This window comes from Carassius carassius, chromosome 40 (genome assembly GCF_963082965.1).
Source record: "Carassius carassius chromosome 40, fCarCar2.1, whole genome shotgun sequence".
Classification (NCBI taxonomy): Eukaryota; Metazoa; Chordata; class Actinopteri; order Cypriniformes; family Cyprinidae; genus Carassius; species Carassius carassius.
In genome coordinates, this window is record NC_081794.1 from 15,911,322 (window position 1) to 15,928,170 (window position 16,849).

General features: G+C 37.5%; 1 protein-coding gene across 3 annotated transcripts in view; it reads left to right on the forward strand.

The window, feature by feature from the left end:
* The window catches only part of LOC132122216 (actin filament-associated protein 1-like), a 53,656-nt gene that overhangs the window by 5,613 nt on the left and 31,194 nt on the right, over positions 1 to 16,849 (forward strand). Inside the window, exon 1 of one of the 3 annotated variants that reach the window (XM_059532206.1) lies at positions 11,473 to 11,857. The exons of 1 other annotated variant lie outside the window; for it this stretch is intronic. In XM_059532206.1, the coding sequence (XP_059388189.1) occupies positions 11,824 to 11,857 (34 nt within the window). In that variant the 5' untranslated portion in view covers positions 11,473 to 11,823. Of the gene's footprint in view, positions 1 to 11,472; positions 11,858 to 16,849 lie in introns of those variants that run through there. One more of the 3 variants, XM_059532208.1, reaches the window with a different exon arrangement.

Consider the following 16,849-nt stretch of genomic DNA (forward strand, 5'->3'; position numbering starts at 1 on the left):
TCACGTTACAATCTCAGCTTCAGCGCGGATAGTGAGGAGCTAACTGATCTCTGCTTCATTACAGTTTGCACTTTTTTTTTTTGGTCACAAATGTTGATCTGCCTTCAAAACACCTGGTAAAAGAGTCGCACAATAACTGCGTCAACACTACGACACACCCTTTACGGCATTAGTTCTGGCTTTTGTTCACATAGAGTTTGTTCGGGGATTGAACCCGGCAATGTTATTAGGTCCCCCAACCCGGGATCGATCCCGGAATCAATCCCGGGACGTGTTTGTGTTCAAACATAAGGCGATCCGGCAATTTTCCGGGACCAGCGTGCAGTGTGACGTGCAATGTCCAGTGTGATTGCCTCTTCATGGATGACTCATTTTTCACTACATAGACTTTTGTCCAAACAAGTGCTCAAACACAGTATGAAGCATATAACAATGATTAAAAATTATATAAGAATGTATATGTTGAACAAGTGAAAAAATATATTTTTTTAAATAAAGTTCTGAAGGAACATTGTGTATTTAGATAAACAGCTGTGCTAGACATCTCTCTAGAGCTGTCAGTTACCCATACTGCTCACGGCTCTGTAACATGACTGGACTGGATCTTTAAAGTAAAACATGAAAACGTGGTGTTGCATGCCTTTTGGCTCTTCTTCAGCTTTGGAGGTTGTCCCATTAGGGTTTTACAGCGAGACATAGCCAAAGGGAAGATGTAGCTTTGCTCATTTTCTTTTCATCGAACTCAGCATATACTCAAGTGTGTTTGTGTTCACCAAGAAGGTGCTTGTACTTCAAATTGCCCATTTGAGTATATGTGTGTGTGTGTGTGTGTAGACTCAGAGTGTCTGCTGTAAACCAAGCTGAACTCAAGACCTCTGAGTCACTGTCTGAGAAAGCCGATGCCTCATTTTCTTTAGAAAGCTTTCTCTTGGTTTCATCATTAAATATTCTCTGAATCATATAAAGTAGAGGTTTACTGTCATTATTTGTTTCCACAGTGTTTCGTTATTTGTGTATGACATGGAAAGTGAAAGAGGGAAATTAAGGGAAATAACTGAAGAAGGTGTGGAAATTGTGGCAGAGATACAGAAGATGAAAGTAGCTGTGGTTCTTAATGCTCCTGACCACATCACAAGCGGAGAGGAATCTGATTAGACTGATGTGGTTGGTGTTATTCGCCGGGTGGAAACTCTGGTTAAGTATTTTGTGTTTAGGGTTTGTTGTCGCAGCCAAGGTAACGGTCTTTCTGTAACGGCTTGTTTTATAGCTAACAGATGCTTAGAACTGTTAGCATAAATAATTAATGCACAGTGTGCTGTAATTGTTCGGAGCTTTTAGGAGATGAGCTTGTTTAGGATTTTAAGAATAACCTAAAGTGATTTGTGATTTGTTTTCATTGATTCCTGAAATTTTCTGTTTGAATGGTTCATACCAGACAATTTCCTCAAAAATGCACCAATAATCAAATAGAAAATCTGCAGGCATGTATGATAAAGTTTCTCATGCTAAACAAAGACAGTCTCAAAGACCTGCTTATGAAATAGTCCTAGTGTGCAAAGATCTAGTGTGAAAGTGAATATAAGAGGAAATAGACACAAGAGGTCTGATTAAAGGTGATTAAACAAACTTCATCTAATATAAATATCTTCAAACCAGTGTAGTTAACAGAAACTAAAAATGATTAAACAGGCAATCTCAATTTCCTGTTGTATCTGTATCTCTCCTAAAACAGCTGACCTACATGAACTCTTTTGCCAAATTCTTTCTGTTCTGAAAACACGCACCATCTGTGTTTTTGGGTTTGATCCTGCAGGTGTATTTGTAAGCACTGGTATTTAGACCTTGAGGCAGCTCTCTCATCTTTCTACAGTAATTTCTCTTCTCTCTGCCGCTCGGCATGCCTTGTCGTGCTTATTTTGTTCCTGTCGTTACCTATTTCCTGCATTCATTTTGATATACTAGATGAATAGAGACAGGAATTAAAGAACACTCATATTCACTGTACTGCACAAAATCCCTACAACAATGTGATTGGAAACAGAAGAGGCCCACTTTATAGTAATCACTCTGTGTAGTCCATGGGGAAAGTGACAGTTATTAATAGACTATGTCACTTCCTGTGGCGGGTCAGAAGGGGAGTAAAAGTGAGTCAGACTTTGGGTTCTAAATCTCAAAGGAAGTGCATGTATTTCAGCGCAGGCAGCATGCTTGTGGGTGTGCGTGCACAAACTCAAACATTTCTTTTTATGCTTTTCCACCTATTCATGTTATTGTAACCCAATTTCCATCAATTCCCATTTATTTTTAGTAGGGGAGTATGATTTTTAGGGTGATGATGAAGGCATGCCCTTTGGGTATTTAGGTAAAATGCTTAGTTTGGATTTTAGCCAAGACTTGTTTTCACATGTTTTTGGAGTAGTGATTTCAGGCTTTTCTGTAGTAAATGGATGTGTGATTATGTGCATGCATAGATCTGCTGGTAATATAACCAGGTGTTCAGTGCTATGTGTGCTAAAAGGTGATGTTTAAGTTCTGATTGCATTCTGGAAAATTTAAGTGCTCTTCATTATGAACTTTTTTTTAGAACACAGAAATCTGTGCTGAGGCCTCCAGACCTTTCCTTTTAAATGGATTGTACTGTACATTAAGGTTAATGTCTAGGTGTTCTGATTTATGGGAATACTTGCTTTCATTCCCTGTATTTCACCCTTGCCACACCCACACAAAGCCCAGAGGCTATACATACTAAAACTTCAAGCTTAGTGTGCTTTCACACTAGTGCTTTTAGTCAGTTTGGTGTCAAAGTTTGGTTTAGTTTGGTTACTGGGTGGTGGAAAGTGCTTTCTTAAGTAATAAAAATAAGCAGGAAATATATTTTTATGATTGTTTCATGACATTTTGTCCCTGGTTGGTCCTCACAGCATGTTTTCTAATGCAGCCAAGTTGCTTTCACTGTAGTAGTGTCACCTGCACATGACATTTCTGTAGATAAAATTTTTCCAAAGACAGCAATCTGCAGTGTTGTGATGCAATATCTTGTGTTGAAACAGGTGGTTCACTTGATCCAGAGGAATTTCGGACCATTGCCAGTTTTTGAATGTGTGTTTGTGTGAGTGCATTGCATATATAATTATTGTAACCTTTAGCTGCTTCTACTTTTAGCTCCCCCTCAGTAAATCCTACAAAGTTTCCACAGCAAAACTGTCAGAGAGGTGTGAGTGCTAAGATCATGGCATTCTTTCATGGATTAAACCACACAGGCATTTGCTGCTTTAGATCATAAACACCCTCATACATTGTCTAGCTAATAGCAGAATTGGATTTGAAAGCCAAGTGAGTAAATGGTTATGACATTTTAAAACATAACGTTTTCAGAGATGCAGAGAATTGGATATATACATATTAGAGATGCCAGTAATCTGTGGCTTTAAAACTACTTGAAAATTGCACATTTTTCTCAATAATTTTTTTTTCTCCATATTTCTGTTTTGAATAAGTGTTATTGTGAGTGAGTTTGTGAGATTTTATCAATACTCTTTTCTACTCTTATTCTCTTCTTTTCTATCCTGCCTCTCTCTTTTCTTTCAGTGTATGATAGTTGTTTGTTGTTGCAGTCATTCAGCACTTGGAGCTTTACAGATGTTTCTTTGGAATGCTATTCCTATCATCCCTCTCTCCTCGATGGTCCTTTGCAGTTCCATCATTGGCTGAGAATGATGAGTATTTTACCAAGTTTACAAAACACAAAACTGATAGACAGGAATGACGTGCTGTCTTTACATGCTATGGCTGTGCTAAATAACACACAAACACAACGCAAAAGGTAACAAAAAAACATATTACAAAAAATAATAAAAACCCAACAAAAGAAACAGATTTATAATTGGTCTTTACCCATGGTGATTTAAAATGGTTGCTTTTGCAATCAGTGATACAGAGTAAAAAACATACTACCTCTACACAGACATGAGAACAGAACCATGATTTTTCCATCAATCCATCTTTTTTTTATCAGTGTTAAAGTTCAACAAACATGACCCAGATCAGTGTGAATATTTGGGGGTCTTCTGGATGTTTAAAGCTGATTGGCCCGCTCCCCTGACAGTAAGGGCGAGGTTTGGTAATTTGTGTCAGGTGAAGTAAAGGTCTTCCACATTCTTCTATTTTCTTTCCTTCTCCTCCCTTCCCTTTCACCCACATCCTGTCATCTTCCCTTTGGCCTTGCTTACTCCCAATACCTTTACATGCACTTATTTTTGTCTATTAATTTGATTATTTCAGATCTACACCACTCTTACACCAATCTGATGTTTAAATGAATGCCTTTTAGTCTGAGTAAAGGTTCTTGCACACTGAGTAAGACATTTTTGTATGCGTTAAATTTTTTCGTATTCGTCATTCTTTCATATCAAAATTCTTGCTACGGATGTGAAAATACAGAAAATCGAACCTGATATGAATTTTTTGTGTAAATGTTATTGATACATCGTGAGGTCATATTTATTTTTTAATGTGTGAAAATTTTGGATGGGAGTTTCGGACAGTCATCAGTCTGATTATTAACATTATTTGATTGCAAGTACTTCTCCCCTGCAGTGTATATAGTCCTGGTCTGTGTGCCCACTTAAGGTCAGAATTAACATTATGGACACAAATCAGAGTTATGTGAATAAATCTAAACAGAACTGGAATTTAATAGATAAAATTAATGAGCTTCCATATTTCGATGGCTATGACATCAGTGCTATTTCTTCTTGTATTGAATTATCTCATTTTCTTTCTTTTGTTAGGTTCATTTATCAACCCTAGGTTGACTTCTTTGGTCTGCTGTGAGAGGACAGGACCCATATATGTACAAGATCACATATCAAAAATGCTGTCTCTGGATCAGAGCTGCTCCTTAGCACTACTTGGCTTAAACCCCAGTAAACAATGTGAAAATCTGATCCTAAATCAGCACTCTGCACAAATACATGCTGTTGGATCTCCGGGGGTGGACTTCCTCCCTGAGGTCTGATGAAAATCACTGTCTGAGGTTCTGGCTCAGTCTGGCTGAAACATTTATCAAGATCATCTGATGGAAACTGCCTGGATCTGAGGAAATGAAGGACTGTGTGATGTCCGCTATATACTGAAAGGATTTGTATTTGATTGCTATGTTCAGCAATCCAAGGAATACCAGATAAAAACACACTGGAAAGAAGCGTGAAGGTGGGGGTGGGTGGCTTATACATTTTGCATTAAAGCAGATTGGTTTCTTAATTGGGTCTCCTCCCCCCATTGGGCCAGCCAGCCATAACCAACAACACGTCTGCAGTCTCAGGCCAGATGGTGGACTGAGCCTCAAAGTGGTGGGGTGGCCTGACGGAGGGAGGTGTGTGTGTAGAGTGTGTATTAGTGGTTGTGACTCGTAGTCTTGCTGGGCCATCCTCCCCTTCATACATCTTTGCATCCATCTATCCATCTGACTGTTTGTTGTGGACGGTTGGAGTTAAAAAGGCACCCTGACTGTAGCAGCTGGGACTTGAGACTAGGTGTAGATTGGGGGAGGGTCATGTGTATGTTATCAAGGATTGGTTTCGAGAAGAACAAGAGGAAGGAAGGAAATGTAATTTGACTGAAAAAGTAGGGGGACTTTATAGATAGAAGGCAAAAATACACAAAATTAGGAAGAATCACAGAATGAAAACCACAGAATGAGCTTCATGCAGATGTTTGTTTCAGGTGATAATTTGCAGATGGGTCTTCAACATTGTCCACCCCATTAATTCTAACAAATGGACCCAAGTTGGACTCATGTCTTGGTCATCTTGTCCTTGCCAACACTGCCCATATATGTGACATATATAAAATTGGCCGTTTTCCTATTTGTACATATATGCACACATATATTTACACATATATGTACATATATATATATATAAACACACATATATGTACATATATTTACACATATATGTACACATATATATGTGCATACATATACCTATATAGGTACATATATGCACGTATATATGCACCTATATGTTCACCTATAATAGTAAAATTAAAATCAATAGCTGCTAGGCAACATAAATAAAAGTCCAAAATGTAGAAATGTAAATTATTTATTTACTCAAGATCAATCAAATAGTACAAAACAAAAAATATAGTACAAGAACAAAAATAAGACAAAAAACCTGCTAGGCAACATAAATAAAAGTCCAAAATATAGAAATGTACATTATGTATTTACAAGAACAATCAAATAGTACAAGAACAAAAATAAGACAAAAAACTGAACAGAAAAAAAAAAATTATCTTTATTATTCTTTGAAGGTCTGTCATAACGTGCCTCATCATCCTCCTCCTCTTCCTCTTCCTTCCTGCACTATCCAATGACGTTTGATAGGGTGTCCGAGATTTTTATTTTTTCCTTTTTTTTTTCGGTGCACACATTTTTTATCTGGCGTTTTGAAAGAGTGAAACCGATGTTTTGAAACCGGGTCCCAGAGTGGATATATTTGAAAATGCCGCCTTTGCGTTTCGTCTGGACGGCGAATCTGTACATTTTCTAAAAATATAACGTCATCAGCCCACGTCTCGCCCCTAGTCAAACACCACTACATCACGTAACAGCAACAAAAACATGAACAAACACTGAACGATTGTATTTTTTATTAACTAACATTAACACGGATTAATAAATGTATTGTTCAATGTTTGTTTGTGTACCACGCGCAAGGTTTATCAGCAAATCCATGTCTTCTTCTCCATTTTAAGTGTATCTCTGTGGCAGAATTACAGCACCACATGCTGGTCTGGCATGTATACTACATCGGTTTCGTGTGGACGCGGATATTTCTTGAGACGAGGGAAAAAAAGATCGGGGGTCCATCTCCGTGTGGACGGGGCCGAAGAAGTAACGGGTACTTACGGTTATGGATAGAAATGTAGCGGTGTAAAGAGTACAATTTTTGCCTCTCAAATGTACTTGAGTAAAGTCATGAGTACTCCCCAAAAATGATACTCGAGTAAAGTACAGATCCCTCAAAATTGTACTTAAGTACTGTACTCAAGTAAATGTACTCCGTTACGGTCTGGCTCTGTATATCATGTTAATATATTGCCATAGTTAAATTCCATAACATGCCAATTACATGTGATACAAATTTCACGTGTTCGCACATACATAAGTTCTTGCATATTTTTTTTCGTTAATTCTTAGTTTTTGCCTTGATAATAGAAAATATGAGCTAGGCATCATGTATGACAGTCAAAAAGGAGATATGACCTACAAAATGACCAGATCCTGCCATTAGCTATATAGAAGACATATCTTGTATGTATAGGGCTTATATGTGAATATGAAGAAGCAATACAGGAGACCTATATTTCCTGTATATGCACATGCATGCACCTCAATTTTGCCTATATGTGGCATATATACACATATATGCAGTATATATATACGCATATATATATATATATATATATATATTATCATATATGTGCATATATGCAGCATATATGTGCATATACACTGCATATAGGTTTCATAAATGCGCATATATCCACATATAGGTTCTTTCCATGTGGGTGTACTTGGTACTCAGTGTGCTCTGACATTTTCTGTTAAAACCAGTATGCAAATACATTTGAAGTGATTATTCTTGACTGAGCATACATCACTGTAGAGAAAACAGAAAACAGCGTGGCCTCGTCTGCACCAGTCCGGAGTATCATGTGTGGAATGTTGAGCTGTTTTTTGTCAAAGCCTTCTTTAGGGCGGTTTAAGGATATAGGATTGTGTATATCCACTGAGACCCTTTGTTGGACTGGTTTGTAGTGCACTATCCAGCTGACCCTGCCCAACCCAAACACAGCACTTATGTATGTCTGAAACCCAGCCAGGATATTACAAATGAGCAGTGTGTCAAAAGGCAGTCATGCTCACTCTGATTCTGACCTAGTTTTAAATACTATTTAGAATTGCTGTCTTCACTTAATCAAGGCTTTCCTCCACTGGAACACAGCCAGTGCTCCATACTGCCCATCCATATGCACTACAGCTTTCTAGGCTTTCTGCACTATAAAATGACTCTGGTGTCAAATTATGCAACTACGGCTAAGCAGAGCCTTTACCTCATAGCCATATGGAGAGTCTGTGAAGCCTGATTGCTTGTGATGAAGACGATGATGATGACGATTTTCTCCAGACCTGTGTTCAGAGTTTTGGTTGCAGTCTACTAGCTCAGAATGTTTTAAACTATTCACATTTAATGCCTGTGTAAGTCAATCTGTGTGTGTTTGTGCTTATTTAGTTTAATTTTCCATGTTTACATGAGATGACATCTTATCAGAGAAGAACTGCAAACTGGAGAACTGAAGAGCAACCAGTTAAAATGATGCCAAGGTTTGTTGCTTTTGTTCCATCATGTGGGTTGACTGCGATGATTGGATGCATCGCAGTTCATTTAACACATTTCCTTGCAATATGAACACATCTGAGGTATTTACAACAGCAACATCTGTAGCTACATTCGGTCTCTGCCAGTGTTGGGCAAGTTACTCTGTAAAAATGTAATCAAATTACTGATTACTCCTCTTAAAAGTAATCACATTACTGTACTGAATACTTCACTTAAAAAATAATTAGTAATTAGTTACAATACCACTTATGTTACATTTCATTCCAATTAAAATTAATTTTCATTGCAGACTGCAGTGTACATGTTTTCTTTCAGGCACTAGGCTATACAGATGTGCTACTTACATGGTATAGCTTGTGTAGCTTCGGTATATAAGTTGTTTTATCTCTCTGATATTATGCTTTTGGAATATTACAGGATACAACCTGGATGACACAAACTGTCTTATCAGATCATCCACCTCCTGTGGTCCTAAATCCTGTCTGTCTACCCTTTGTTAATTCCATTAGGAGGCTTTGGCTTTATTATACTGTATGTGTGTGTGTAGGAGAAGAATACAGTCAAATGTATTTTGAAATCTTAGTCACATCTCTGCTGTTTGGATACTGAGAGTAGCAGGGGTGCAGATTTCAGAGCTGATATTCAGTAGTTTCAAATTAATGAAAATACTCTGCAACATCCCAGAAACCCGGAAAACATGGTCCAACAACTATAAAGGTTCAGCAAGTCCTGCAAGTGTTTCAGGGATAAACAATAAATGTCAAAGGGTTCATTTGGGACCCTGATTATAAATGCTAGTTTTCTAGCTGAAACAACATTGTCTAGAGCATTCAAATTAATTTGTCTCTGGAATTCAGCCTGTTTACTTTTGGGGTCTTGTAATAAAAAATCCTGTTTTCTTGCAGGTGGTGTGCATATTATTTTGGCTTGTGTATTTTGCCAGTGAGGCCAACCACTTTAGTAATGAGATGTTTCACCAGGGCACAGATTGTTGCTGCATTCCTTGGAGACATGAAAACACATAAGCACTGATGAGTGACATACAGGCACATTCTGTGAGATGCACTTCAAAAGACCTTGAAATCAGCTCATGTGTTGCCCCTGACAAAACCGCCTTTGCTGTAATGAATGCCCTGCAGTGGAACCCAGAGGAAGCAGTCATTCCACTGGCTACCAGGATCTTTAATGCTTCATTAGGGTTCTGTTTGTTTAAAGCTTACCCTCCTGACAGTTACCATTTTGTCAGTACGGGGCCTCCACCCTGCTTCCAACATCCTGAGCACGTGATGTGAGGGCCAAGTCCTGTCAGAGGGGTATCACAGAATTACTTTGTTTTTACGGCGTGTCTGGAGCTGGGAAGAGATCAACTTTAGATGCGGTTTACTCATAAGGTTGTTTACATTTTATACAATTTCTTCCTATTGTTTGTTACTTTATAATGACCCACAGTTTGTATGTTTCAAATTAGCTGAATGACTTTGTGTTTCACAATTTTGTTTAAAATGGCTTTCAGCTCATCTTGTGTATCTCTCTAAAAACTTTTGACTCTCCTAAGATGTCATTCTGTTGAACTGTGTGCAGCACTGTGCACTGTATTGAATTTTGCCAATATAATGACCTCAACAGTAACCTTATTCTCTCTCTCTATTGTCTCCTCCACATAACTCTCTTTAGATTGTATGACTTGTGCCATGTTCCTTTTTTAATGTGAGTAGATAATAAACATTGCTTTGTCATGAGTCATGACTTTCATGTGGTGCCACAAGAAGCAGATGACAGTGCATATTTAGGTTAAACACATAAGGTATACCCCAACTGATAAAGTTATACAGGAATGCAACAAACAGAAGACAGATAACTAGGTTATTGTAAAACTGGCACTTGTTTGAATCTGATACTGTGTTGAATCTGATATTGTGGGGAATGCAGGCTTTGTGTTGAAACCTCTTAGTCAACGACACTATTGCTTTCTGATGTGCTGCAGGCTTTGGGTGGACTTAATGTCTGTATATCAATTTGATTCTCTCCCCACTATGATGTCAGAGCATATAGTTATTTTTGTGCCAAGGCCAAATACATGAATCAGTGTCCAGATACAATATCCTGCTGATACCCACATGAGTTCACTTGGCCACCCACATATGTACACTGATTTGCAACCCTGTCTTACCTTTACATTGACTTGTAATTACATTCTTAAAAAGAAATAATAACCTTTTGTATAAATTTGTATTTTCATCACTAATTCCAAATTATGCTGGTATGTGCCTTTATGGTCTGTAATGTATGTGAACCCCCTGTAGGTGATGAGAGAGAAAATATTGGATAAATGGGACATGCACATGAGAAGGCTGAGAAATATAAGTGCTGACTGAAATCTTTAAAAGATCTTTCTTTTTCTAGATAATGTGTGGTCACTTTGTTTCTGCAAATTTCTGTCAGTGTGAATAAGCCTTAATAGATCATCTTTGTATGTTTTTGTATATGACTTAAATGTAACTCTTTTGCTAAGTAGACTATTTGATTGAACTTACAGGTGATTCTAAATCCTCCTTCAGCCCCAATTCTTCATCTGAACTGCCCTTAAAAATAAAAAAACTCAGTTAGCTATAACATCTGTGGCTGCACTCCATAAAATGAAAACACATTAATATACAACCAAGTGCAGTTTTGATATACATAAAATGGCAAACAGTAACAATTATGTTTGATGATGATCTTTATGTTTAAGATGAATCAAAATATTTGATTAGAGGATACCTATAGATCAATATAAATCAGAATTTACAAAGTTTAACCCTTGGATGAGCTCATGTATTGATTTTTAAAGTTCTTTAGAATTTAAGTTTTTTATTAAATACGAACAAGGATAAAGATGCTCTTTATCAGTCTGAGGTAAATATTATAATCTTGAATATGGGAGTAATAAACCTATCCGCGCACTAAACCTATCCTCGTTAATCGTCCCTCTCCACACACATGCGTTGTATCCAGCTGCGGAATTAGAGAAGTGGGGCTACAGGGCGGAGAAAATAGAGAGAAGAAACTAAATAGAGAGGGAGGAGGTCCCACTTTTCGCCGAGTATTACATGGAGAGAAAGTGAGAGATTTCACTTTAAGTCTCCAAACAGCTCCCCTTCGAAGGCGCAGCGGTTTGCTGTCGGGATCGGGACAAACAGAAAGCGAACAGAGCTGTCCTGTGTCAGGATCAAGGAGAGATTCAGGGGAAGTTTTCAGAGGAAACGAGACTGCGCCGGTCACTAGCGAGCGGAGGTCTGCTGCTGGTTCGCACAGGGAGAGAGCGGGGGAAACAGAGGCGGCTCTGTTGTGCGGATTTTAATGAAATACAGCAGCTGTCGGACACACGCCTGCAACCTCTACCTACCCCGAGTTAGATGCGTTTGACTTTAAGATGCGGAGCGACCCCATACTGTTCGCCTCGAGGGGTGAGTGTCCTGTTCCTCCATGAGAGGATTTATTGTTGCACGCGTTGTGACCGTCGATCAATATTACTGTGACCAGATGTTTCATTTAAAGCACGAAACAACAATGTATCTTTAAGTGAGTTGCAATTTCACAACAAAAAACAGTAACGTTACATGTTAGAAACATTTCTCATTCTGGAATAGCCACGCGCTTTAAGTAAAGAACAAGTTTGTCAAAATGTTTTTCGGGTGAATTTAATTTTAACTATACAGTAAGTGAGAAAATACTAATTATTTTATATGACTGACATTTCAAAGGCGACAGTACCGTTTTGGACTGGGAAGTTCATCCTGTGAGTCAGATTTTCTCCGTTGACTCCTTCATAGCCTTTCTCTCTGGTCAGTTAGAAAAGCCGTTGCAATTTGAAATGCGGAGGCGGTAAATTTAATGACGTTGCAAGGAAGTCACTGATTGCTGTTTGTATGCTGTGTTTGTTAGTTTGTAGCATGTTTTAAAAAGTGATTGCCATTTTTAATGTTCAGATTTGCATTCATTTGAAACAAATTATTTTAAATGATATTTGAATATTTGTATTAGCAATCTAAAACAAGTAAATCACTTTTGAGGACGAACGATTCCAGTCACCCATAATAACTTTAAGGGTGATACAGGTGCTCTGTTATCTTCTGTCACAGAAGTCTGCACTTTCAAAAACAACTTAAACTGGATAGGCAGGGCATCTGTGATTGGTTGGCTGGCTGGCAGCTGTGAGGTGTCAGGTATCCCGTCTGTGCATCACAGCTTTTCACTCTGTTGGATATGACAGACAGAGCCCTATTGTCCACAATGGTTTAACACTATCTTGAGTTCGTAATATTGGTTTTGGGATTTTGTATGTAAAGGACCAAGTGTGGTTTTGCCATAGCTTTGTTTTGTATTATTACAAGGCTATGTGGAATGCTTTCTTCTGATTGGTCAATTGCAGTGGTCATCCTTTAATTCTGAGTGATTGTTGTCCAGAATATGGGAACATTGTCCATATCATTGTAGCAAAATAAACTCCTTTAGGTTGATACCAGACCCCCTCTGCTTTGTTTCAGAGTCTTAATCACACAATTCGGGTTTATTTTGTGTTATATTATCCCTTACATATGTTACTGTATGGTGACACTATAACACCATTCTTTATTTTAAGTTTTGGCACTAAAACATGTCAGCATAGTTCCAGATGTGACCATTTTCCTTTTGGATTTGAACTTTTCATCTTGTTCTAAAGCTCATGCTGGGCTGCGCTGGTGGTTAATGTGTTTATTGGCATTTATGAACATGGCACAGTGTTGTTAGACCAGTCAGACATGGTATGAATTGGCACTCGATTACTGTGTGTGATGTGGGTATTGGTCTGCTAGCCTAGTAGGCTTTATTTTAGGGGGTCTCCTCACTGTCTTTTTCCATGCTGATGACTTTTGAAAGGCTTCCACGTGCCAGAAACCCCCAAAAGCCCTTAATTCCCTTCAAGTAGAGATGTCTGAAGCAAAAAAGATGGGAGGGAAGAAGAGAACTCTTTAGCTTTGCCTTCCTTTATCTTTTCCACCCACTTTGTCAACTGCTGCTTGGCTTCACTGTAGTCTTTTATCGTATTTTTATCATATTTTTTCCCCTCTCAATTGCTACCATAAACATTCGCTACTACCATATAAGTGAGTTAATAGCTCTCTAGCCTCTACATTGTCCCTGAGGGGAGAGATCAGTGTGCCAGAGAGGTTAGTGTTGCCTTTTTGACAAAACAGATGAAGACAAAACTGGGAAAATCTAAGAAAAAGGAACTCCAAGCATTTATGACTATTAAGTGAAGTGTACTTTTGTGACCATAGGTTCAATAGTTGGTTCAATTATACCACTGGTTTAATTATAATTGTTCAATATTCTATTATAATTCAATATGCAGATCAGTGGAGGTGAGAAGCATAATTGTGGTCTAAACTAATTTGTCAATATTCATATATTTACAAAGCATAGACTTTTTGATTTAGTATCTTACATTAATGACACTTTGAAAAGGAATTTGTTAATTAAAAAAATAAATTTGTCTATTACACTACTGTTTGGTGTCAGTAAGTTTTAATTTTTTTAATGTTTTGAAAGAATTTTCAAATTTTCTCTTTAAAAAAAAGAGCAAAAACAACACTTTGAAATATTACTATGATTTTTAATAGCTGTATTTAAAATGTATATATTTAGCCATTTATTTCTGTGATGTCAAAGTTGAATTTTCAGCAGCCTATACTCTAGTCTTCAGTCACAAATGATCCTAAATAAATCATTCCAATATGCTGATTTGAAGCTCAACACATTTATTCTTATTATCAATGTTAAATAGAGTTGTGCAGCTCAATATTTTAATTATACTTTTTAAAAATCTGGATTCTTTGAAAAGAAAGAACTGAATTTATTTGAAATGTGAAAATCTTTACTTTTGGTTAATTTAATGCATTTTTCCTGTATAAAAGTATCTCTTTCTTCCTTTCTATAAATAAAAATACTGACCCCAAACATTTTAACGATAGTGTACATATTCTGCAAAAAACCAGATGACATCAAAAGACAAGTAGGTTGCCTCTTTTCATGATATTTCAATTTCTGCTAAATTACATCACCAATTATTTACATTTTTCCCCCTTAATAATATATTGGATGATAGGCTACATCATCATCCTGTAGTACATGGTAAACTCATAAATACGCTATAATTAAGCCCAAGTACTGAAGTCATCGTTGGAAGGCAAATTCACAAATGCTGGTGAGCATTCATAAATACACACATAAAAAGTGGATGCAACACTTCTCTGCTTAGTTTCTCAGGCATTTCTCATAAACACAAGTACGCATTTATGGACATATATTCTAAACCATCCTTTCATAATTGAAACCTCAGTATTTTCCTCATATGTTCGTGTGAACACATATGGATAGTGCACACATATAATCAAACACAGAGATGAATGTAAACACACAACTAAGAAAATCTCTTATTGATGATCCCGGTGCGTTTGATATATGTGGCTACACAGATGCTGGTATTGAAGCCCATCATTAGGGGGACAGTGGAGCATCTGTTCAATATTTTCTTCTATTCTGTAGTTTTCTGCCATTTTCCAGGCATGTGTAGCCGAGTGGTGCTCTGGTGTGCCCTGGCCTGGGGTAGTGTGCGGTAACCATGATGAGGCCAAATTGTAAAGGAGCCTAATTTTACAAACCACAGACTAGTAGCTGCCTTATTCCCAGCTGCCAAAAGTTTTGTTACAGGCACCCAAGTGCCTCTCAGATCTTTGAGAGATTCTATACATAGTTTATAACCTATATTGATATTTTGGGTTCCAACAGGACAGAGATATGAACAGATGACGACTCATAGAAAAAACAATGAGAGAAATTATAACTCTCAATATGGTGTGTCCAATCTTTAACTTAAAGAGCCAATCAGCTTATAGAGTTTGTTTAATCTTAAACAGATGCAAGTCAAAAACATAATGTAATTTTTTATTTTGTATCTATTTATTAAAAATACATTACAACGAGAAACAATAATCGGTTCTGCTATTGTACTGTTTTACAGTTGCAGTTGTTTGAAAGCTTTTTGTAAAAAAAAAATAACATGCAATTCATTCAATTTCTAATTTAAATTTTTTTATTTTTTTATTTTTTGATTTATGTAGATCAGGTTGTAAAATATGTTGTGTGAAAACACCCACTTTCTTAACGATGGAAATAATTATTAAGATGTGTAAACGTGTATATTCAAAGCATAATCATAATATTTATATGTAGAATTTTTTTATGTATTGTCACATTTTATTACTGATTTGAAGTTTATTTGGGAGATTTCAGGCAGATAGAAGTTATTTAGAATAGAAAATGACTGTTACCACAATACAAGAGAACGGCATGCTTTTCTTTTTATCTGTCCCTCCTTCCATCCATCTATTCCTCTTCCCAAGCTGTTCGGTGTGTAAGACCTGATCAGAGTATGAAGAGCTTGTGTTGTATCTCAGTCGTCACCTGCTCTCTGCCTGGATCCTGTCAGCAGACATGAAAGAGAAGCAATGCGCTGGATTACAGGTCGGCCTCCTTCAGAAAGGGAGGACAGACGAGCGAGAGGTTCACGTTTATGTTCTTGGCAGATTTCTTAACCAAAGCAAAAGAGGTTGTTTGTTATCTTCTTTTTTCAAAGGTTTATTGTCAGCTGTCGTATCTTTCCTCTTCTGAGGTGACAAGTGAGAAAAATGAATAGCATTTTGGCACAGTATGGAAATAGAAATGGAGTGAGAGAGATAAAAGAAGGCAGAAGCGTGAGTGAAGGATGTGGAATGGTGGGTGCTCCACAGAAACTTGGCATGGGTTAGTGCCTAATTATATATATATGGTAGGTCATAGATCATGTTTGAACATATGGATTCGAATGGTTCATTAAAGAGAACTGCTTTAAGATCTGACGGAAGAGTCAGATAGAATGACAGCACAGAGAGAAAGGTACTCTGTAATCTGCACGCATATACAAACACACACACACACACACACACACACACACACACACACACATTTCCGACTGAATTTCAAGGATGTTGTTGCTTCTCAGCGCGGCCTGGGTGGTAGACCATAACCACATATACATAGACACCTACGCAAATGTACACACATACTGCATCAGCAGCACACAAATTTTGCATGATGGCAGCATCACAATTGCTTTTGCAGACCACATCCCTCTGTGTTATTGAATTTGGGTCGGAATAGTAGAATAATGTGATTTTTGTTCAGGAGAGACTGTGAGTGTTGTTTATTCTAAAAGTTCACTGGGTCAACTTGTCAAGCTGGTCCTAGACAACCACCAAACCGAATACCATTCATTATTTCTTTCTGTCAACAATGAATTAAAATCAGCTTTGTCTGTTGAAACCCTTTCTGGCATGGCATCAGCCTTTTTCAGCTCGTTTTGGCAGGTATTTGTAAAA